A 25,595-nucleotide genomic window follows, 5' to 3' on the forward strand; every position below is an offset into this window, starting at 1 on the left:
TCATTAGTACTCCCAGAAACATGACAATGTGCAATAAGCCAGCTGCAGGCAGTTCTAGAGCCTCATCAGACCTACACCTAAAATTCACACTAGATGACAAATAAAAGTTCTACAGTTCTCACAAACAGTAAACATCATGGCATCATGGCATTTCAAAATTAACAACAATTGGTGATAATTTCTAGCTTGAAAATGTGTTTTTCCTGTTTCATTTGTGAGGCAGAGCAGCACTTCAGTAAATGTGAATGTAATATGTAAAGTATAGGCTCAAATTAAGTGAATAGTTTTTGAGGCAATAACTGGATTGAAACAGCTGAAACATGTTTAAGTGGTGGAGCGTACCAGAAACAGAGTGGCAATGTTCAGCTTGTGGACTTATCAGAAGTCATGAATAAACTATTGGGCGGTTGGCAGTGTAGATATTTGAGCAAGTCTTAATGGTTGATTGATTCTCAGACAGGATGCTGAGTTGGGTTGGATAAAGATTCAGTTGATTATAACAGAGAGAGTGAATAGAGTGAATAAATTGGAATATAATCTCATGTTGTGGACTGAATTGGAAGAAATAGATAGAGCCTTAGATGACTGTAACAGAAGGAGTGGATAGACTGTCAAGTGATAGGCTGTAGCAGAAGAAGTAGAGATTCTGTGGCGGAATGTAGAGCCTGAGGTGTTAGATTATATTTAAATGAACTGATGGATTTTAAGACAATGAATTGCACATGAGGTACCTGAATTGAACCTAAAATACTTTATAGATTTTTAGATAAACAGATGTAGTAGATAAGCATGAAATATAATGGAAACCATACACGGAATCTAAGTCAATTTGTTAATATAACTAGATAGATTTTCGGCAATGACATAGATCCTGGTATAGACCGTAGAGACCAAAGTGATGAATTATATTGGAATACATGGAAAGATTCCAAGGCAGTGGATAATTTGTAGCAGTCTATTGTACAGTCAGTCACTGTACTGTGTGATGATGATAACTAGTAAGTTGGAAAGAGAGAAAAAATGGGTTTTGGTAGGAGGCTTCTGAACCAGTTGATACATTCTGGGTCACTGCGTAATATTGAAAACCATGGATCGCTTTGCAGAAAGGAAACAGTTCAGGAAGCTGTAGACATTTGTTTAAGACTGTGGGTTTCCCTTTTAGTTATTTAGGTGAATTAGATAGAATTATATATAGGTCTGCTGGAGAGTATTGTACAATATAACACACTGCACAGAGGCTAAGAAAAGTTTCAAGGGTACTTCGAAGTCCAACAGCCAGATTTCAGAGGAAGTGGGTGTATTACCAGACAGTGAATTAGAGGGAAAGCATGATTTTAATTTTAGCATTTATTGATTGATTCTGATCGAGTCACCTGAAATGAAGTGCTAAAACTACATTTGAGTCAGAGGATAAATGGCTGGATTTGATAGATCGTTAAGGAGTTGATTGAACAAGAAAACGTGAAGAAATAGTGAGTCACTAAATACATGATGCGCAATGGAAAGATTTAGAGGAAGAGGATAGAAACTGAGAGCAAAAAAAGAATCAAAGGCTTTGTATTGTGGCTCAAGAACATAATATATATTTTGGCATCTACTGGAGTAACACACCACTGCCTGTCTGCAGTTCGTTCATAGTATATCACAGGCAACCATCCCTGATGAGGGCAACCTCAGTTGAGCTTCAAAAAAGCATCTGAGACTTCATTCAGCACCAACTTCTGTCTAAGTGGAAACTATAGCAGAGTCAAGAAATTTAAAAAATGGCTTTTATTTCATGAGGGAAGTCATTATTTTTCAAGCTGTGTAGTGTTGCTCCCTAACAGTAGCATTGAACACATCCGATGGAATAGAAGAATATAAGTGGATGTTCATTTTATTGTTTTAAACTATCGAAATTGGGGATTATTTAACCATATCATATTCAAAATATGGACTAATTCTCATTTCCTCTTGTATAAGATGCATTATGTTTCATTGCTTATTTATGGGACTCTATTTTTCTATTGTAATGCGAAAATATTGTCAGTGATAAAAAGGAAAGTAAGAAATACCTGTTACAAAGATAGCAAGAATTTCCACTTCAAATTGCTTGTCTGGTTATCAAGGTTAATTAAAGAGGAATGCACCAAAAATTACGCATCCGTTGCATTGTGTGGAGACTGCCGCAGTGCCACACCTCTATGAGGCGGCACAGTGACATCATCTCTGTAGGTCACGTGATCTGGTTCTGCAATGCGCCACTAGCCTAGGACAATCTCAAATGCTGCTCTGCGGCAGGGTGGTGTTTTCAGAGGGACCCAATCACCTTCTGCCTAAATGTCTACTCTGACTAGACTGTCCTTTAAAGACCACTGTTATTAGACTGTAGAGTGGCCCCAAATCAAACACCATGACAATACAATATAAAGTTAATCTAAGACCTCAGGATACAGACAGGTCTAAGTTCCTGTGTGTAAATGAAAAACAAGGATAACAAATCTTTGAAATAGGAGCAAGAATATGTCAATCTAACAAAAGAATATAAAGATTTCACAGATTCAAAAATCAACTTTGTAATTTTTGCATTTAAATTAATAATCACCAGTGCCCTCTCCTGCAAAAAATGGTGCAAGCTTCCCTTTGAACTTGGGGAGATAAACCCATGAAAGGCTCTGCATTTGAGAGATTTTAAAGTGATCTATGCAGATCAATGCTTCTACCCGAATCACAAATGCTGAATATTTGTGCCAAGGGAATATGTACAAAGAGCACATCCTTATTTCTGTAGTTTTTTTAATTGCTCAGAGCTTACCCCTCACCCAAATAGATACAGACACTCTGTGTCTCTTTTTTATTGAAAACACCTTGGGTTGTGCTGCTCCTAATGCAATAAAAATGTTCTTCCTAAAATGTACTGCTACTCTTTGAAGCTAGACCTGTGCCAGAAATAAATAAAAACGGCATAGGTGATGGGTTAAATTCTGCTGTTCTGCAGATGTTAAAACATGCTTCTATAAACATCAAAAAGAGAAGAAAAATATATAATCTAATGCGACAAGATTTGTCATTAGGAATATCTGGGAGTACCAAAATAAATATTAGTAGAATTAGCCTTGTACTTTAATAGATCATTTCATGAGGTTCACCTACAAAAATGCAAAACACATTGTGGGCACCTAGGACACTATTCCAACTGAAATGAAATGTCACTGACGACTCCCGATTCACAAAGAAAGTTGCAATCTTGCTCCTAGTTGGTTTCAACTTTCCTCTGCTTGATCCACTGAAAAACGGCCACTCAGACCATGAAGAAAGCCACTTTAACAAAATGGGCCTACGAACTCCGCTAAATGTTTTAAAAATTGAAGAGCCCCAACTACATCCTATGCACCAGTGTAATAAGTCCATGAAGAATGCCACTTAACCAAAGAAAATGCCTACAAACTCCACATCAAAAATAATTAAATAAATAAATAACCCCAACTACATTTTATGCATCAGTGTAATACTCAAGAAGAAATGCAAATTTCTTGTTGTAGGGCACCAACAATGTTTGTGGTGGGAAATGTTGAATGCAAAAGCAAACTAACCTGAGGTTTCAATACAAAACCTTTCTTGCCTTTTGCCTAGTTTGTTAATGTATCTTTTTGGAGGAATTGGTATGACATTGCACCTAAGTTACAATTTTAGAGACACTGTCGGTTCCAGGTCATTTGCAAAGTTGAAAATAGAGGAGCACAAAGGATGTGCTAATGAGATTGTGCTCTAAAAGTGATATTCTGATATTATTTCTTGAACCCATGTCCATGATTCCACAGAGTGTGGACACGATGTATGATTCATCTTCCTGGTCCTGAGCTCCAATATATAAAAGAGTAGCAGGGACAGGTGATGAATTTCTGTCTTGAGATCCTAGATACAGACTGCATGTAGTCATTTCCACCCTTCCCCTCATGGATGAGAAGCTTCAGAGTGGAGGCCAGTAATGATCCTCACTATGCTTCAATTGACATTACAAAATAGATCAAAATGTTTTTCTTCCCATGAATGGAAATAAATAAGGGAAATATAGCTTCTCCACGTTCCTCATCTTTATTTTTCTGAGAGAAGTTATCAATGTCTTTATTCATTTAGATTGGTGGTCTTGTGCACCGCCCTGCCTAGTTTCTTTTTTTTTTAACTTTTTTTCACCTGCTTGGGGCTAACAAATACTGACGGCATTTTAACATTGGTATGTTCAGCTCATGAGAGAAGTGGTTATCTGTGTTGTAAAGCATGCTGTAGGTCGTAGTACTTCTTATTACATCAATAAAAGGAATTGAAAAATAACGTAGCATATAAGGAATACACACGGGCTCCATAGCCAAATCGAGACAGCTATGTCCCCTAAGTTGAATGGAATGTATTATGTGATCCTTGGGATTTCATTGTTGGTTAAACAAAACCTATGAAACTACTCAGAATACATGACTGATACATGAAATAGATACTTGCCTCTAATTTTTAGAGTGACTATCGTATGTTTAATGTGAATTTACTCTGCTAAAAATCTCCTTTAACCAATTCCCTGAAAAAAGAGGATTATTTTCTTGAATTATTCTTTGCCAGAAAACTATTAGAGAGGTTTTGATGTTGGATGACTTCCAGGTTTTTTTTTTATAATTCCCTTAAAAATGAACTCTTATGTCCTTAAACTGTGTTGAACTTGAATGAAATGTTGAAATTATTCCTCAAAATGGAATGTGGCATGGGATTGGTATGTGTATATTAACAAACTGCTATATCACATCCCATTTTTCAAGTCATGTATGAAGTATTTCCAAGACTGTGAGGTTTCTAATATATTATCGGCATCACAAGCATTGTATCATTAACCAACAACAATTCATTGTCAAGAGTAGGCATAGACTGGAAGTGATGTTTTATGATGAAACTATTAATCTGTGTTTTATATATTTTTGACTTGAGAAATATTAAAAGGTGTGGACCAAAGGTATGCAAAGTTGGTAGTATTTTTGAAGATCATTTCTTCTCGTCAAACCAATGTAGAGTAAAATGGGTTAGTACAATGGAAATGCCACACTGAATGTTCAATTTATCAGAAACACAGTAGGCAGCAGTTGAGGTCTACCCGTTATGCAGATAGTTGTGGAGCCAAGAAATCATGAGTTCGAAAGTCCTCGGGTGATCAAACATCAGACATCAGCAAAGCACCACATTTCACTGAGTCCTAGATCCCTTAAGGATTGTGAAATTGGAAGTGTAGAAACTGGTTGAATGCCAACAATATATCATATAAAACTGGACTGAAACGTTATATATGTATGTACATGCAAAAGCTGCCTATTTAGAATTTCTGTGACATCCTTTGACCTTGAATCTTGAGAAGTTTCTTCCTGATTTGAAATTGCTGTACTATACGTTAACTATTCATCCAGTTATAAAGGATGTAAAAATGTTTTCATTTCAACTTACAAGAAAGGCCATTCAAAACATGTTTGAGTATTGCTCATTTCTATGAAAGTATTGTTCATAACATATGTTAAGCAATATTGCACACAGTACACTGACTGTCCAGAGGCTCAGCATTCCATTAAAACCGAACGAAGCCTGACAAGAATATAGACGCGATATATTAAAGACTACACTGAATAGTTTGGTATTCAGGCTCTGAATATTTTACACATGTTGTGCCAGTTCCTTCAAGGGGAGGTCAGGATCCCATCTGCTGGCATATACCCCCAGGTCATAAGAGCACTGCGTCGCTGATTACTGTGTTTTGAATAGCCACTGGATGTCAAAGTTAAAAGGAGATGGAAGGCTCTGATATTCTTCTGTTTCAGGGTTCAAATAAAAATCCTCGAAAATGGACATCTCTCGAAATTGGGCTCAAATGTAATAGGATCGTACCATTGATCTACTTCAAGGAGGTTACACCCCGCTTCCATTATCCTAACTGTCTTCTGTACCCTCTTGTGCGATTATTATAAAGTGCACTGTGCTAGTAACCTATCCTACTCTGGCCCATGCTATATGAAACAATAAATAAAGTAATTAGTAAAAACAGATTTTACCCTAATGGGCCAGAATTTCATCATCCACCTTAATATTTGACGACAGCTGCGAAACTATACAGGTACCTGAAGAAATGACTATGTTGCTTCACTCCAGTACTGATCAAAAGAAAGGCAACCACCAGATAAACAGGAGGCCAATACAAAGGCTTTAGCAAGAGCCCACAAAGACCCATCCATCTGCCAACCAGTTTATGAGCACTGATGTTAACGCAAGTATGATGGTACTGTGCTCACTAGGACATTTATGACCACACTAGATGAAAGATAAAGTACTTATTCAGAATTTTTTTGTAAAGTATCTTGTAGAAAATGTATTTAATTTTGTCAATTGAACAACATCTTAGCAAAATTCAAGTTTATAAAAATTAGCCTGTAGCTGAAAAGGGGACATGTGAAAACAGGACCTTAACCACCTTGATCAGGCGCAGCGGGAATGGTGGATGCTCCATCCTTAGTATAACATTCCAAGAAAAGGCTGGTCTGTAGTAGGGGGCATGCTTTCGAGGGCTAGAGATGGTATTTTAGTCTTTAAGCCTAATTATTCAAGGGTTTGATATCAAGAAAGACAATTTCAATGTTGTTGTTCATCTTAAGCCGAACTCAAGAAAAATGTGAGATTAGTCACAGATGTAGTAGATGTATTAGATGTTCAAAGCTTTCAAATTAGCTGAATAAATATGACTTTAAACTATAATTCAGAGGAATATTGCTTACTAATGGCACTCTTAGGGCAACATATTTTTGTAGCTGTGTGCATTCTCCTGCACCGTTGCATTACGCTCTATTTCTAGTTCCTATGTTTTCACAATCTTGTGTATCATACACTATGCACTCATCTTAGACCTTATTCTGCTTTTTGGCACCGTGCTAAATGTATGTGCCTTATGGTCTTTCAGAGAGAAATGTACAGAAATATTCAAATATTGGGTGGTGGGTATTGGAGAAAAAATGGTCTCTATAATATTCCATTGACGCAAGTATGATTGACTATTGCTATGAAAATTATAGTTCCGGATAAACAAGATACTGTAAAACAAAATGTGTTTCATGAACACCTTCTACTAACATAGAAAAATGTTTCTTGTTTTGTATTGAAAGCTACTATTAAGAAATTAAAACAACAAAATATGAATGACCTTTACTAACTTAGGATGATATCTACGTCTATCACTGTTTAATCAACAAGTTCTTGCCCTGGAAACAATGTACTAATAGAGGTTTTATATTGATTATATTGATAAATGTTAGATACAGATTATGGGATTATCTGTGAGACACGTCAATGAGGACAGAAATGACAGACACTATTAACTGACATTTTTCATATGGCCCACACATATGGTGCTAGATGCTTACATGTTATGTTTAATGTGACTGATTCTAAGCAGGTGTTTTCCGAATATTGGATATATTGGGCCATATACATAGACATTTGTGTGCATCTACATAGTACTCATGTGTGCAATCTTTGTGCGCGTATATTTCATATACCGTTTACTTATTGAGGACCTTCGAAGTTATATATTCACATTGTACACTTTGGAATCAGTGACGTATCCACTGTAACACGATTGCGTTCTGAGGCTCAAGAATGGGGTGAGATTGTGGGCCTTTCCTGGTAGGTCACTTTTACATATGTCGACAAACACTTACCTCTAAAAGGTTGTTTCCTACACTGGAATAGTAGGTAGATATTCTCCTGTGAATAGCAGGTATCAAACTTTTTTAAGTTCTCTATATATCCACATACCTCATGCAGATAGATTTCTATCCTTGGAAACCCATGTAAATGTCATCCAGTGGAAAGCTGGAAAAGCGTCTCTCCAAGGTGAGTAAGGAGAGGGAGCACAACCATAGCAGAGTAGATGGGGGGGGTGCTTTGCCACAGGGCAAAATATTTTACCCATGAAGTAAAAACAGTTACACGCACTAAAGAACATTCGTGCAAGTTTAATTCTTTACCTTGATGGTAATTCCATTTAAGAAAATTTAGCACAGTGGAATACTCCAAGATATGTATGATTGTCATAGAGTTTTGGAGCAATATTGGGTGAATTAGTGAATCATTTAAAATTAGAAAATCTAGTCCAAGGAACAGGAGTACTCAACCGGGAGTACATGTCTGAGTTTATCACTTGGGGGCTTTGTGAATTTGGGACCACAGAATTTGGTTGAAGTAAGTCCCATCAGGCCAAGGTAGCCTGCCCACTCCCCTGTCTGCTGTAGCGAGTAGACTCTATACAGTCTCCAGCTCCGACACTGATGTCATAATATGCTTGTTTCCCTTTTTCACTTGCTGAATAGTCATTGTTTGAATTCTAGACATGCCTCAAACCTATATCTCCTGTGAGTCAGTCTAAGATTGGAAAAATCTGAAAAAATATTGGTTTTGGTAAACTACTATTGTGAATATTATTGTGTGGTCATGAACCTATCTCAGAACGGCTTGCACCTTTACTCAAAGTTCCACCTCTCTTGCTGTCAGCTTGGTTTTTATCACCTTGTTGTGCTATACTTGTTTTAGTGCATTTTTCTGTTATTATAACTGTACAAAATTCCAGGTGTGACATCATTTCCCAAAACGCACACATGAGAAATTCATTCGACAACATATAGGTGGTGACTCTCTTTCTTGACCCATCTACACATCTACATATGGCAGTGCATGCCATCACACAGCTCCACTCCAGGGTCACAACATCCCCAAACTACTTTTTAAAGTCTGAGTTACTTGTCAAAAACCTCCTGTAGCACAAATTTATCAACTTCTACCTTCCACTTTGCACCTTACCTTTCTGTCTCATCTTTTGTCCTTCTCCACCTCATCACTGTTTTCTCTTGCCCTCATCCTAACTCATAACCCTCACATTCCCTAATGACCTTTGAACTGCACGCCATACACGTCAAATGTAATGTGGTCAACGTTTATATGAGTATAATTTAATGAAAATTGCCCAGTAAACTATATATTGTTGTACACTGGTGGAGGAGACCAGTAAACACAAACCTGTGTTACGATTCATTGTAAATGTCACACTACTGTGTGCCCACTCTCAGAACTGCAGTCACTGACTGTACCAGACTGCCTTATAGGTCTGGTGACTTTACATCAGCCGGAAGCGTCCATTCTACTGCGGCCCTGCCCTGCCTGGCTGCACACACTGCCCTTGTTTCACCTTTCCTATCTGTGAATCATCAAGCTTTCCTCAGAAGAAATGTGCCCCTCTTCTTCTAATCTGTGACTCATAAAAAATAGTCCTTATCAGATAGGAAGCCTCTAACCTCAAACAAAGGGGTGACCTTTAAGCTAGACCTTCGACTCCCAGTGGACCTGTTCTCCGGCACTAATACTTCCATCAAAATCTCGATATTTACAGAAATTGGTTCCTCATCTATAATCTTAGAAGATCAGTAATTGCCCCCATAAATTGTCAAATAATATCTATCGCCCAGCACTGCGTTAACATTGGCGTTCTGACAGGCTGAGACTAGCGCACGTGACCCTACATACATGTCTGCAACAGGTACATTGACATACTGAGCTACCTCCGTATAGGGAGAAAAAGTGTCAGAAACGTGAGGAACACTGAATTTATCCCCCACAAAAGATACCCCCAACAAGCACTCAGTGTTCTCATTCTGATCATCGTTCTGCTCCATAAATGGGGGCTGGGCAGGTTTCGAAACTGCTTTGTTGTGACAGGCTGCCGGGTGCAGCATGGTCTCGTGTTGCTGTTTTCCCTCTGTATTTTGCCGCACATCAATCCGCAGCAGTTGCCTTCTTTCACAGTGAGTACCCGCTATGCAGCCTCCCAACTCGGACTCCCTGCACACATGCTGTCAGTCATTAGTGGGATATCGGGTGGGTGGTGGGAGGGCAGGGAGAGCTGTAGTGCTGTCAGGGAACGTTCTCCAAACACTAACACGGGTTTCTGTGACTCTGAATTAGACTGTCTCCCTTCGGAAAGAAGACATGGCACCCAGCCCACTCACTCCTCGAGTGTTCGAGGGGACTCGGTTGGGCTAGGGAGGGGGGCTCCGCCTCGCACCAGAGGAAGGGGCACAAGGACGGGGTCCCTCGATCGAAAGAGCGATGCGCTGAGGGTAAGTGCATTGAATGCACAGCCCGCACCTGCTACTGTCACCTCTGCTCACTAGCTCCATCTCCACAGCGCACACCAGCACCCAACCATCGGAACTACCCCGGCCCAAGAAGAGAAAGTGTACTTACAGGATCTCCAGGTCGCGCAGTGCTCGGAAGACTCCATCTTCAACGCAGCTGATCTGGTTGTTGTCCAGCTGCCTGCAGAAAGAAAGAGAAAGTCAAAGGGCTGTGCTGAGCAAGAACGCTGCTGTCTAGAGGCCCAGTGTCCCCGCGGAGCCCCCTCCCTCACGGCTTCACGCCGGGCAGGAGGGGGCTGCACCTCCCAGTCCCCGCAGCTCCTCACCGGGCAGAGCCAGATGCACCTGCCGCCCTTCGCAGCTTCCCTTCGGGCAGAAACAGGGCAGGAGACACCTGCCGCCCCCCGGACCTTCTCCCCGGGCAAGAGGAGGTTCTACCTCCCGCTGCTCCTCGCCGGCAAGAGGAAGCTGCACCTCCCGCCCCTCCTGTATCTCCTGACCGGGCAGGGGCAGGACGCACCTCCCGCCTCCTCCGCTCCGCTAGGGTAGGGGCAGGAGGAGGCTGCGCTGCCCGCCCCCCGCGGCTCCTCACCGGGCAGGAAGAGGCTCGGAGTCTGCTCCCTCGCTCCTCGCAGACTGTCTGAGGAGAGCCGCACGCCGCACACCCAAGCCGCTGCAAATATTAATTGCGCATTTTTTTAAAGGCTGAGGGGAGTAATTTCATTACATTAGGGCGTCCAATCCATTACGAGCTTTTACCGTCATGTCAGTGAAACAATTTCATTAAGCTAAGGGCCTCTAAATCATTGGGGGGTCACCGGGCTGCTCTTCTCCCCCCACCCCCTCCCGACCTCCCACAGCGCCCCCCTCGTCCTGACGGGAAGCGGAGGTCCCTTGTCCTGACACACTCCTAAATCTCAGGGCTTTATCTGCCCACGAGCCGCACAGGGGAATACGGCGACCCCACATTACACCGCACTAATCTCATTATATGGCCCTCTTGTATTATTCTGAGCACCACATGTCTCTGGTGCCCGCAGCCCCCGCATGACGAGGAGGGATGGAGGGGCAAGAGAGAGCCTCACTGAAAGCTTTTCTGTTCACCCCACAATTAGGGAAACAGAAAAAGGGGGGTCCGGCCCTGCATAAGCCGAGAAGACATAATAACATTAGGGCTGAAACAAAAGACACCTCCTTTCAGTCTAGGGTCACATCTGTCCGCGTGGCCCCTCACGCACGTTCAACAAATATAAACACTCTGAATTCTCGTTTTCTCTGACGATGACCTTCATTATGAAACACGAGAAACACTGGGCCAGCACAATGTTTCCTAAAAATAGGCAAAATGCGCATCTATCATTCACCACGGGATGGGGTGAGGGACAATTTCAGGAGGCTACTTATATTTGCTCATTAAGGTATCAAGAGAAGGTTTTCTCAGGAGACACAATCAATTAACCGCTGGCACAGGTGCATGCAAGAGCAGATAGAAAGAGTGGTGGACAGACAGACACCAAAGGGAAAGTGAGAAACACAGATTAATATACAGGTCCCATGTACAAGTATACCCACTCAGATGAACATACACATAGCAGACAGATAGAAAGTCAGCAAATGAGCTATCCACTCAGCCAAACAGAGAGTCGTCGGTCTGGACAGACTGTTTGCTAGGGGCTTCAATAATTTTTGGGGCCCAGGACCAAACGCTATTTGGAGTCCCTTGTTCTGACCAGCTTTGAATTTATGATTCAATTTCAGGTCTTTCATGCCCTCTTCGGCCAGGTATCTGACATTGCATCAACACACTGGTCCAGGTTCTATATGTCTTTACATCAAATATTCAAGGATAGTGACGTGTTTTCAACATTCTAATACAGCAGCAGCTCACATATTATTGCAAATAATCTCTGTGACCCCTCCCATTTCTCAGATCTGAAGTCCTGTTTTGAACTCAAAAAAACTTTATGGACGTTGTAATGTGTTGAAAAGACATAAACCTCAAAATGTCTTCACTAGACATCACCCACATCACAAAGATATGAAAGGAAAATTGTATTTAAAACAATGTAAGAATTTTTCAAGGTTTTGAGGGACAGGCTCTCTGCAGAACAGAGCTGGCCCTATCAGGAGTACCCCTGAAAGCCTGCCGCCTTGGGCCAGGGCCCACTTAGTTCATGCCTTAAAACGACTCTGGTGTAACACACAGCACTGGTAAAAGTGCAGATAAATGACAAAGAAAAACAAATAGGTGCGAGAATAAACAAAGAGACTAAATGGAACAAATCTGTAGCCATGCACATATAGATAGAGACATTGGAACATGCAAGACGGTAACAGAGAGAGTTTTGAACTAACAGAAAAACAGATAAAGCACTTAGATAGACTTAGTAAAAATTTGACAGGTAGAGGCAGATAGCTAGCAATATAGGTTGAGGCTTACACCTACAAAGGAACTGTTAAATAGTAAAATATAGACGTACCTTTAGAAAGACAGACGCAGGGTTACTGCAGGTAAAAGGAAAGAGACAAACTTATAGAAAGACAGAATTAAAGATATAGAAAGGCACAAGGTGACAACAACATTTACACAGGGTGGCACAGGAATATTGAAAAGCGATACCTTTAGAAGGATTGAAAAGGGACACATAAATGTATACACAATCACGCATGAGAATATTTTAGGTAGACCGGTTATATATACAAAGGCAGCCTTAGGATATAAAGGCTTGCAGAAACATCCTGCAAAACTGATTGGGATGGGTACCTACGTTCACACTGACTATTTACAGAAAGAGAAACACTACAATAAAAAAGGTAGAAAAAAACAGGCTTCTGGGTGAACAGGCGATGAATAAAGATAGTACAGAGACAGCTGTGCAAGATTAACTAATCAACCCTCCCCCCATCAGAATACGATAAAGTGGGCCTTGAGTTTCCCTATTTTACATATATTCACAGGGTTTAGGGTGAATGGGGGCTCCCTGAATGGTTGCCCCTCCCCCCCCCCCTAAACAGAGGCAGTCTGTGAAACAGGCAAAGACAGAGGCAGACAGACTCAAGCAGACAGAGACAGAGAGAGAGTTTGGTTCACGGGTAGTGGAACAGCAAGAACCGGAAATAAACTGGCACGGGTAGACTCGTTACTGTAATCTTAAATTCATTTAACTGATACTGCAAACGATCTTCGCAGATTCACTGAACACACATTATTGAAACTGCACAGATCACCTTAACAGATGGATGTGCCATCGACAGGGGGGATGCGGTGCACTTAACATGACAGACAGCGATCAGACAGATCTATCGATGCAACGACTTGCTGCAGCGCGTGATTGATCCGCGCATTTGTGCATATGAACATTATTAATCTGCAAAGCCATGTGCGGTTAGGACTTGCCCTGAGCACTGACAAAGCATGTTTCATCTTCACGCATTTATCCTGGCGAGGAAATGCAGACACAATATCTTTGAAACACTCTCAAAAGATTGCAAGGCACCATGCGACCTTTTTGATTCCTACATGTGCACTGAAACCCACTCTTCAACTCATAAATAAATACGGTGAACCATAGGAATGCTTTTTTTTAAAAAAATGCCCTTTTACAGATTTTCAGATTTTTCTTGCTGGGAATTTGCGCGTTATGTATTTTTCGTTCGAGTTATTGTGTAGACTGAAACAAGTCAGACTCCTAGGGGCTGCACACCATAACTTGTCTTCTCAAAAGTGTTTTTTTTCTTCAAAGTTCTTAATTAAAAGGGTCAGTGTTGTCCGAGAAGCATCACCAAGTATCCTCAAAAGCTATGGCCAGAACTAACATTTCAACTATGTGATAAAGTGTATCGAGTCTACATTAATATAGGCGCATCCAACAGTCAGCATATGCCACCCCCCTTATTAAGAACTACCACAAGCTCTGCCCAGAGCTATACTCCAATGTGGTACATCAGGAAAACCACAGCTACAGATGCATGAGGTTACTGTAATCTGGGGGATTCATTTGTGTACAGATAGTGTTTTTACCAGTTGCTCATTCCTATTTTTAAGCACAATGCAATGGAATTATTTTGAGTGTGACATGTTTCAGCTCTAATTCTTTTGTGACAAGAGTGTCACTCTCTGGACGATGAGCTACACATTCATAGTTTATTTTCCAGCCACCATTTTCCTACGGCCGTCTGGATGAACTGTAGGTATTGCTATAGGTAAACAGGTGATCCCAAGTATAGGAAATGTCCAAAGTCCAGCCTAGAACCCTCAGAGCATTCACAGCCAGGATAAAGCCACAATGTGCAAGTTACAGAGCAATGTCCTCCAAGCCTTTTCAGGTGTAATAAACAACTTGAAATTGCTAGTATTTGCAGAGCTAGTTAATAGATTGCATGTTGCACTATTGAGAACATAAACATTGTGCTACCAAAATATCCTGGCAAAACATAGAGAAGGTAAGTGTATATATGTACGCATAGCTTTACTATTCTTAATTTAAAATCTCAATCCTCATTCATTCATATTCATATTCTTTTTCTCTCTCTCTCTCTCTCTCTCTCTCTCTCTCTCTCTCTCTCTCTCTCTCTCTCTCTCTCTCTCTCTCTCTCTCTCTCTCTCTCTCTCTCTCTCTCTCTCTCTCTCTCTCTCTCTCTCTCTCTCTCTCTCTCTCTCTCTCTCTCTCTCTCTCTCTCTCTCTCTCTCTCTCTCTCTCTCTCTCTCTCTCTCTCTCTCTCTCTCTCTCTCTCTCTCTCTCTCTCTCTCTCTCTCTCTCTCTCTCTCTCTCTCTCTCTCTCTCTCTCTCTCTCTCTCTCTCTCTCTCTCTCTCTCTCTCTCTATATATATATATATATATATATATATATATATATATATATATATATATAATCTCCCACAAAGGCACTCACACGGCATCATACACACCTTAAGAGCCACTTCCACACCCACTCACAGACTGACACAGCCACTCACACACCACTCAGAGACCTACACAGCCACTTACACACCAAGTCATACACTCACCCATTATACACCCACAAGCCCACTTACATATCCAGTGCCACTCACTCACACACCCACTCACAACCCATACAGACCCTCACACCCACTCACACATTCATACAGCCACTCACACACCTTCTCACCCATCCATAGTCACTGATACATCCACTCAGAGAACCACTCCCACAGCTACTACTGACCCACATAGGCACTCACACACTGGACAAATAGGGATGGATCTGTGGTTCCATTGAGGATCTGCTCGCAGCATAGCCGGCAGACCCCTTATTTGGCTGAGGATCCATGGCAGATAGGCAAAGCGGAGCGAGAATTTACAAAAAAGTATTTGAAAACAACAGTGTTTTGGAAAAGAATTGGCTCTGAAAAGAGCCTTTCTGTTTATGGTGAATAGATGATAAATACACATACAGCAGGAAACAGTCTTTTAAGTTGTTGAAGGACACCCTGTTGCCTATGTCTGTGAAATGGACTCCGTCTTTTTGATATATTCTGTCCATGTCAAAGCGTAAATTGTTATGGAATATAGAGCCCATGTTGTGGTCTCAGAGAAATGCAGAAACAGCTTTATTGACATGTTTCCTGGATTTCTCAGAAGTAGTACACAGGAAAAGGCTGCAGCAGAATGAGGCAGTTTTGAAGATGAAAGGCAGCTAAAATGGAGGAAAGCAAGTAAAATATAAATGAACACATTTTATTGGATGGTGGAGATGTGCCGAGAACTAACATTAGGTGGTGACTTTAACAAAAAAAGTAACCGCTCTTTGATTGTCTGTAGAAAAAAAAAAACAGTTATGTTGTTTGGGATGTGCTTGGATTTGCTAACAGTCAACAGTTAATGGGAAGATAGTATGCTTTTTAGAGAAAGTCTTGTGAACGTTTAACCTACGTGTAGGCAGGGACTACTGGAAAAATGATTACTATGAAAACAGGGATAAACAGTGTGGGGTGGGAGGAAACAAAAGACACTGCAGTGTGAAACTGAAAAGAAGACCGGTGTACATAAATTGCTCAGTAGGGAATGTATGTCTTGTAATTTCCAATATTTTCCAAAGTAAACATAAATGAAAAGCATTAACAGCAGATTGATGAATGCTTTTAAGGGTTTGAGAGTGGATCCGCGAATCCACTGTAGATGCATACAGGGGATCGTGCTGAGTGCCACAGTGGATCTGCAAAGAGCCTATCAAATTGGTCTTCTTTACAGGAAACATGGAAAGGGTTAAAGAAACATAGTGACCATTTAGGAGTGGTACAACAAAAACAAAAGGACCAGCATACATCAACAAATGCATAACATTCTGCCAACTGGCCAGACATCTACGATCTGCCTCCCTCTTCCTCGCGGTCACCCCCTGGATCTGACTAAGTAACAGTGGAGGATGTTCCTTCTCAGACGTGGTGGCTAAAGCTTGGAATGACCTTCCCCTGCACCTCAGGACCACCTCATCACTCCAGCAACTCAGAAAAGCCCTCAAGACCTGGCTGTTCAATTAACAGATCACCACGTAGCAGGTAGAATACTCCGGCACCTTGAGAAACTCACAGGCGAATTGCTCCGCTCTATTAATCCATGATTGATTGATTGATTGACAAGGTAGATAGATGTGAAGTTAAGAATAGTAATACCCAAATAAACTTGCTTTCAATATATTTTTGTCATCAATTTTTTGTCCACGATATTCTGAAATGGATATTGAGGTGGAATACCTTTTTAATCGGATGAGTCCTGGCTAAATGTCTAAAGGGAGATTCTGCACACTTTACACAAGAGGACATAGTTCAAACTAGTCTCGCAGGAGTTAAGCAGGCCATGTTTGCTCATCCTCAACCTGTCTTATTCTGAGTATTAACACTCACATGCATGCTAGTCCACAGGATGCAGAAATTAGAGCAGGATGTCACATCAAATCTGTGGAGGATACCAAAATACAACACCACCTATGGAGGTGGGAGACAGGTGGGCATCACATGTATTGGATTTCAGTAATATGCTGTTTTCCAGTGCCTTACCTGACTGTCGTTTGGGGATGGGGCAGACTGACAAGGTGTCAAACTCTGAGCCCCAAACAAAGTGCGACAAATGGAAAAAAGACAAGTGGGAATGTACAACTTAGCCTCAGAGAAGTCAATAAGACTTGCCATTGGGAGAACAATTGCATAGTCTTTGAATCAGGCCATGTGGAATCAAAGACCGAGGGCTGGTTTAAGAACAAATCTCTACTTATTCATACAGTACACATGCATCTCCAGGTTCCATGGCAAAATTGACCTAGGAGGACCACATTCTAATTAGTAACCATCAAGGTTTTTAATATTTTCCTAAATGATAAGTGTTCTGATCCTAGAGGGAGAGCTCATCCCAAACAAGTTCCGCCTAAAAACTGAAGGATCTGGCCTCTGATTGAATATTCAGACAGGCTGTACTCAGTGCATATGGTTGATTGCTGAATAGAGGAAACATAGTTCTTGAACACGTCAGCCAAGAAACGATATAAACTATGAACAAGAAGCAACGTCAGCAGGGTACTCTTTTGTTACAAAGGCAAAATAGGTGAGAAGCTGTATAGCAAGACCACAGGAAGTCGCTTTATGCTACAGTGGCTATCGTACTGGTTAGTGGGAAGGAACCTGCAAGAGATTGGCTACACTAATAGTACGTTGAACCAGGGTAAGCTCCATAGCCTGATCTGTCCCGGATCCCCTTCCTCAGAGGCGGCCCCACTGCTGCTGCACTTTGCCCTGACCTACTGGAAGCTGGCCATGCATTACACGGCACTGATGACACCTTACGCTTCTAACATACCTGTACTGGGCCTCCCCACAACTGCTGGAATATTATCAAGACACAAGCTGCACCCATGGGAGCAGGGGGGGGTTTCACAAAGGTTGGAGACCTATTCGGGGACGCCACTCTTTTGAGTCATGCAGACTTCGCTAACGCAGAGAATATACCAGGCTCCTTATTTCTGACACACACGAGTATTACATGAGCCATCAAAAAACACTGGGCCCCAGGTGGACCAGAGCCTCCTACGCACTAGTTTGTGCGGCCAATGCATATCATGAGTGAAGGCAGGCACCTGTCCGGTGGTTTTATCAGGGGGCTTCGTGAATATTTGGCGGTCTTCCTCACTGCATTACGAGCTAAATGGGAGGAGGATTTGGGGTGGGAGCTACGAGACAAGGAATGGGCCTTTGTGCTCAAATATCATTAAAAAAATCCCGAAATTCCAGCTTTAAATGTATTCAGTATTCAATACTCCACAGAGCTCACCCCACATAGGCTCAACGTCATGTACCCTATAGTGTCTACGGCATGCCCACAGTGTCACGCAGATGATGCAGACTTAAAACATATGCTGTGGACCTGTGCTGCTTTAGCTTCCTACTGGTCACTGATTCAGTTGTCACTGATAGATTTGTCTGGGAGGGAGACATGGCAAACCCTGGAAGCATGTATATTGGGATTATATTCCAGACCCAAGGATTCCAAGGTGGTGGTGTGATTTGCAGACCATACATTGCTACTTGCTAGATGCATCTTGACCAGGTGGTGGAAGTCTGCTAGTGCGCCCACTATACCACAATGGAGGGAGCAGGTGGAGAGGTGGGGGTTGGCAAAAGGCACAGCTCTACGTAGAGAAGAATATAGGGGTTTACAGACAACAGCAATAGCGATGGAGTGGGATGCATTGCTAGAACACTTTAAAGCCCAAGACACCTTTGATACCTATCCCCTTCCCTACCAGGGAGTCCCAGACTATGTGTTAATGCAGCACATAGGTGAAACTGGCAGCGCCTTGCCATCTTGAGAACCCAGTAGAGACCACTCCAGAGTACACCGATATAGATGTTGAACACTTATATTGGACCTTGATTGAGCCTCCCCGATATTCTAGGATCTTACAGATGTTGCTAAAACAACAATCGTAACTATGATAACACATTACCAAGAGAGTGCCTGTCGTACAGAAGATGCCCAGCTCATGGGGGTGGTGGGGCACTTGAAAGGGTTTGAATAAGGCCGTGTGTAGCGATGATGGATACCGGTTACAGTTGCAGATACGACTGCATTTCCTTCACTTGATTACCATTTTAAGTTCTGTGACTGTAACCGTATATGTTCTCTTATTATGCATAATTGATGCACCGAGTGGGTTGCAGTCTCTGAATTGCCTTAACTGTGAAATGTGTGTATTATGCTGCTGATACATGCCAGTTTTTCAGTAAAGTTTGTTTAAAAAAAAAAATAGCAAGGTTACAGGACAACCCATGGGGTAGGGTGAAGTATTCTTTTTATTTGTTGCTGGGACTTGATATGTGTTCACTGAAAGTCATAACTTTATTTAATTTAAAAGTGATCTGTGAAAGTAGAGATGTCAGATCCTGCATAGGGTTCCCTGGTATCTTCCCTATGTATATCTCAAATTCGCTCTGTACAATCATATCTAAAGTGACAAAATTCAGTTTGATCTTCACTACAACTGGATGACAAGGGTAATTTGTTGTGTCTCTAGCACAGCTTTATTTGTAAAAAAACAAAAAATGAACAGTGGTCACCAAAGTTTTGCTGGGAGGTGGGATGTGCCAACTGAGAAGCAGGCCTTACCTGCATGGGTACTATCTCCCAGGTCTCAGCCTATAGCTACCAGCATGTAGGCTGGACAGTCAGGCCAGCCGGTAAGGAGCACAAGACATCGGCTCAGAGGGACAGCAGTAGTCCGAATTTTATTTCCAGTTTCGTTCATGGACACATTGTTTTTTTTTCAGAGCAACAAAATAATATACATATATATATATAGTGACGGTTGCTACTGGGTAGTTATAGTTAGGTCAGCATTTCCAGAGGAAATGCATTTTTTGTGTTGTTAATAACTATGGCAACCTTTGACAAATCTCCATGAAAGTGCTCTTTTTTGCCTAGTTTGTGCATGGAAAGTTTCGGGGTGATCCGCCAATTGGGGGCTGAGAAAAAAGAGGGGTCCCAATATGCAAAATCCCCATGCATTTTCCATAGACTTCTTTAGGCAGGGCTACAGCAAAAACTGTTGAATGGGATTACACCTAATTTGGCAGGAAGCTAAATTTTGGTATGCAGAGTGTGCTGGGTAGTTCTAGTTAGGTCAACGTTTCCATAGGAAATTCATTTTTGTGTGTCATAATCTTGTGGTAGACTATACATGAGCATAGTTCACATTGTATGTTTTTATTTGGATATCTCCTTTGCTGACATTTTCCCTCCTCTGCTTGAAATGAAAGTAGACGGTACCTCCTGCCAAGGAGAGTCACAAAGGCAAGCATGCACATCCCTGACTGGCTAACTTTTTTTTTTCTTTACAGTTTTATATAGCTCAAACTAGAACTGAAATTATTGGAGCACTTTACATGTGCATCAGTTACATTACACAAGACTACATGTATTTTTTTAGGCACGGGGGGATTAAGTGATTTGCCCAGATCAAAGGATGTTGAGCAACATCAAGACTCCCCAGCCCCAAAGTTGGCCTCTCAGGCCATAACACCAAATCCTCGCCCCATTAACTTATCACATGTTCATTTCAATTCTAAGTTTTCTGGTATAGGTGTTGTAGGTACTGAAATGGCACTTGAGAAAACAAATCACTTACCTATACATTTCTGGCCCAGAAATCATTATCCCTGTTGGAACACATCATTTTTGTTCTTTTTCTGTCTTCAGCTGAGACCTTGGCAATAACAGCCAGCAGTGGAACAGAGCCTATCTACGAAACATAGCTATGGGGATTCCATGGAAACTACTCCTGCCAACAGCCACTTTAGATAGTAAATCAGGAAATTAAGATAGTTCATGCTTTGCCATGGAAACAGTCACCTTGTCAATGGAAACAAGACAATAGTGCGTATAGCAACAGAAATGATGAGCTCTGGTGTGTAACATATGGAACAATTGCATTTTTTTACTCCATGCACATTAACATTCCTGACGGCTCAGGGAGCAGTGGACGAGGATGCCCTCAGTTATGAGGAGATACGAGGTCAGCACAAAAAGACCCCTCTCTCCACAATCGGCCATCCTATTCTCTGACTTTCTACACCACACATGAATTGATGACTTCTCTCCATGAAGCCACCCAAGATACCTCACACATCCTCCTTTTATCTCTTTCCTCTCCACATAGGTCTCACTGTTTACATTGCAGGTCCCATTCCGAGCGGATCTTGTACACACTGCTTCCATCTCCCCTCTTTCCTGAATAATTACGGTGGAATGAATCTTGCTGCCCTTTCCCAAATATACCCCCCCTCTATTACCCCCGTTGCTTATTCCCACCAGTTTTACCCATTGTTCGCCGATTGATATCTACGACTATCTTTATGAAGGTACAGCTTACACATACAATCACTAGTGCTCTACGCACACCCTGGACTTACATACTCTACCCAAGTATCTTCATTCTCTTTTATGGTGCCCTATGCTGATCTACAAAGTGATGATACATGTGCGATTTACCATACCGTCGCTTGTACCTTTCCTTTAAAAATCAATAAAACACATTTGGAAAAAAACCCACAATACCTGGCAGCTCATGAAGGAATAATGAAAGTAACCTGGCGCAGTGTCCCGGTGAGGACGTGCCCCTCATTTTAACTTTCTGGCACACCGGGTAAGTTTCTGATTCAGGAAACCCGTTCCATATATCTCCCACCAGTGTTCTACATGATGATGGTGTCGCACTCACCAACGCAATGACAGGCTCTGCTGAAAGTTTGGGATTCACTGAAATGGATACTCCTTTTAACATGGGTGACAACCGTCACCACGCGGAGGCCATGTCACTAGTAAAGGTTGGAGCAGCTGACTGCAGTAGTAGGGCACACACATTTCTACTTGAACCAAATTGAGGAGATGGCCTACCAGGTCACCCTGGGAAATCGGTGTGGTGTGTCATGGCGGTGCCTCTTCAATCTCCCGGTCTGTATTTGAATTTCATTGTAAAGCCAAGTGCTGTGTCTGGCATTGAATCGACATTTAGAGGAAGGACTTTATCTTTTATTTACAAGTGTCTGAAACTGAAACAGTTCTAGCAGATCTTGTATGACTTGACCAGAAAGCAACGGACGGACAATGGCTGGGGCCGGGTAGGTTGGCCAGTACCACACACGGGGCATTTGAAAGTGACATATTTCAAATCTAGCAAAAAAGTGGGCCGCGTCTGCTGCCATGCAGTTGAAAAGTCTCTCAAAAGCCATGTAGGTTTTACACTGTGCATGTTCAAAGTGCATGGCTCAAATCAAAAGGGGTGGCTTTTGTCCCACTGTTTTCATCTCACTCAAGTTTTTCGCAGTTTACTTTCGGATACGTGCAGCAACATACATTTATCATGGATAGGCGAGCCCGGAGACTCCATCTCTGCAGGTTAAACAATTCCAACCTTGTAATACGCCTGCAAGGGTTCCTTCCGTTTGCATGCAAGACGTTTTCCTAGTCATAATTCTAAAGAAAGACTTCCCCTCCGGAGTTGAATATAATAGAAACGTCAGCCTTCTAATGAATTTAAGGTGCAAGTTTTGTATAGTTTTCTGCAGCATCATCACCTCTTCAAAGTCCAAAAATTTGGCAAAACAGAAACTCCTCCTTTCTACAACCAAGCCCGGTGATAAGTGATGTGTTAGGAGATTATGCAGTGCTTGTAGAGACAATGCACGGCGCTCCCCTTCCTCCTCTGTCCTTTGCAGTGCTTTAGAACGTACACAGAAGTGCACACACTCACTCTTAGGGTACCTGTTTGCTCCTGAGAAGTGCTGGTACTCTTCCATTAAATGTACAGCAGCAGTGCTGAGAAGTGCCGGTGCTTTCCATTTCAAATTAAAGAAGTGCAGGTACTCAGTGCCGGACAGTACCTACCCATTTAAGGCACTGGTCCTTTGCCTCTATTAACAAATGGCGCACGTGGCACAAAATGTGTGCCAGAAACAGAAGAAACTACAACATAACGAAACAGTTGCGTTTGAAGAATGGACCTCAAACATTAACAGAAAGGATAAAGGTCATATTATTATTTTATATTCATAGGCTGAGGATGTAGTGGGAGGCACCCGCATTTGTGGTAAAACGTGCAACTCATCTCACCCACTGGCTTGCTACATTGCCACCTACCGCTAACATCTTTGTTTTATCAGTTTTTGTACAGCGCTGCCCGAGGGTATTAGAGCATTTGCCGATAAAAGGTCAGATTTATATTCTTGTCGACACGGGAAGATTAGTGGTTTGCCCACGATCACAGGATGTTGAGCGACGCCAAGACTCAACCCAGGTTCCCCAGATCCAAACTCGGCAGCTCTGGCCGTTAGGCCACATTTCCTTTGTCACAGAGGTGAGGATCTTCATGTGAGGCGTGACGGCAAGGCAAGGCTAACAGCGCTCTCTTTTGTCACGAGTCCTCCCTGGGTTGACTGGGTTAATACTTACTCGGGCAGACTACATTACTGGATTCAGTCCACCTGGCAGTGGCGTAGCGGTGGCCCCATATCCCAAGCCAGGCAAACTTACCATGCTGTCATTTTCCCCAACGGCTTCTTTCATTCTTTCCAAATCTTCTGTAAACATATCCACATGTCTAACGTGCACACGTTTGCACCTCACGGAGGGCCTGTGTTTGTGACGTCACACAACACTGTAGGATTATTTGTTAGTAATATTCAGTGACAGGCACTCAGCTTTGTTGGCACTCAATGCCTAGATTTACATCAGATCTTTAAAAGCGCATGCGTATGAATGATTCTCCCAGTTTCCTTGAAGTCAGGTGTCTCTCTTTGGCTGTGCAGGAAGGCACACTCTCTGACCAACCACCTGAATGAGAAGTCTGCATGGGGTCCCCTGGTCCTCGCAGGTATTCCTTGGGCTGAATAGGTGTATGGGGTAAAAGTCAAGAAGATTCTTGTATAATCAGATGAGAGGAGGTGTTATTAAACACCCTGATGATGAGGGAAAGAATAAAAAAAAAAAACCAGTGATCCTTCCATCTGCAAGTCACATAAGCAGTAGAGATGGCTTTATATTGCTTAGTCAAGCTCAATATTATTACCTTATAACAATATTGCTTCCACTACATCACCTACCACTATATCATCATGGTAAGTAAATAAATACTATCCTTACCTCCACTGATACATCCCTTGCAATGCATTGGTTAGCTGGACGTGGTGGATATGACATTATTAACGTGATATAACGCAGGGGCTATATCGAATGAACTGATGTGTGAGAACAAACAGCAGAGTGAAACGGCCACTTTGATCTAATGAACATTCCAGTCCTCAAGAGACGAAGGATAATTGTCAACTTCTTTCAAAGCCCCTCTCCATATTATCCACCACCACTGATCATAACATGGAGATAACTTGAAATTGCTATTGTGTTCAAAGCTTCTGGGGTACCCCATGCTATAATAACACACCTTAATTTGATTAAAATCACTCGGGCTCGTTTTTTAACCAACAATAACCACAAGAGAAAAAAAAACTAATATTGGGATCAGGAGCGGCATTCTGCCCGGCATAGAGCACTGTGATGACTTGTCAATTGCAGTAACTGATATATAATGCAATTACAATGCAATATATAACACTCCTGAGCCACAATAAAGATAATACCACAACACTAAGCAGTCAAGCGGTCAACTGTAATTCATACAGGCTGCCTAATAATTCCCTTATAGAGTGTGACAAATCTTACATAAGAAAAAATGACTATGAAATCTGTCCATCACCCCGTAGTGTACCAGTCCACAGCATTAAACCACCCATCATCCACTGAATAGGCATGGATTAACTAATGCGAGATGCCACATGCTGCTGGCTGACGGAGGACCTTAATTTAGTCCACCACTGCAGAACCTGACACGCTACACACTATGACCACTTCTTGACTCCTCACAATAATGATATGGGATAATATTGACAAAATCTGTCACAGCAGATCTCTCCACAATTGCTCCCTCCAACCTATGCCTGCACAGGACCATACTCTCTAAAAAATATATATATATATCTCTGAATGGACAACCTAGTGAATCAACGAGCTAAGTGGACTTTCATCAAACAAAATACCATAAAGGGACACACAGAGCTGCTAAAAGTTGCCAACTTACTGAAAACCATGAACTGCATGATTCTCTCACACACTTCTTGGCTTAGTGCTGCTGCGTATAACATGATAACTGCACCCCGTGGTCATCATGCATGACATGGAAATAATTTCCACATAGGATCAAAACAAAGACAACACACTTCCAACCACTCACCCCTAAGCGTGTAGCATGCTACCTATGTAGGTAAGCGCTTCAGCACATAGGGGTAGTAAGCATTATATAGACGGTGCAATACAACACAAACTCTCAGCTGATTCACAAAAGCATTCACGAGTA

General features: G+C 41.9%; 1 protein-coding gene across 2 annotated transcripts in view; it reads right to left on the bottom strand.

Moving 5' to 3' along the window:
* SLIT3 (slit guidance ligand 3) overlaps positions 1–25,595 on the bottom strand; it is a 1,010,870-nt gene that overhangs the window by 360,383 nt on the left and 624,892 nt on the right. The window contains exons 1-2 of one of the 2 annotated variants that reach the window (XM_085617849.1): positions 10,702–10,765; positions 10,291–10,362 (exon numbers count right to left, since the gene is read on the bottom strand). Coding sequence is in view for 1 of the 2 variants with exons in the window: in XM_085617848.1 (XP_085473974.1) it covers positions 10,291–10,362 (72 nt within the window). In the remaining variant the exon portion in view is untranslated. Of the gene's footprint in view, positions 1–10,290; positions 10,363–10,701; positions 10,766–25,595 lie in introns of those variants that run through there. The other variant, XM_085617848.1, reaches the window with a different exon arrangement.

Source organism: Triturus cristatus, chromosome 7 (genome assembly GCF_964204655.1).
Source record: "Triturus cristatus chromosome 7, aTriCri1.1, whole genome shotgun sequence".
Lineage (NCBI taxonomy): Eukaryota > Metazoa > Chordata > Amphibia > Caudata > Salamandridae > Triturus > Triturus cristatus.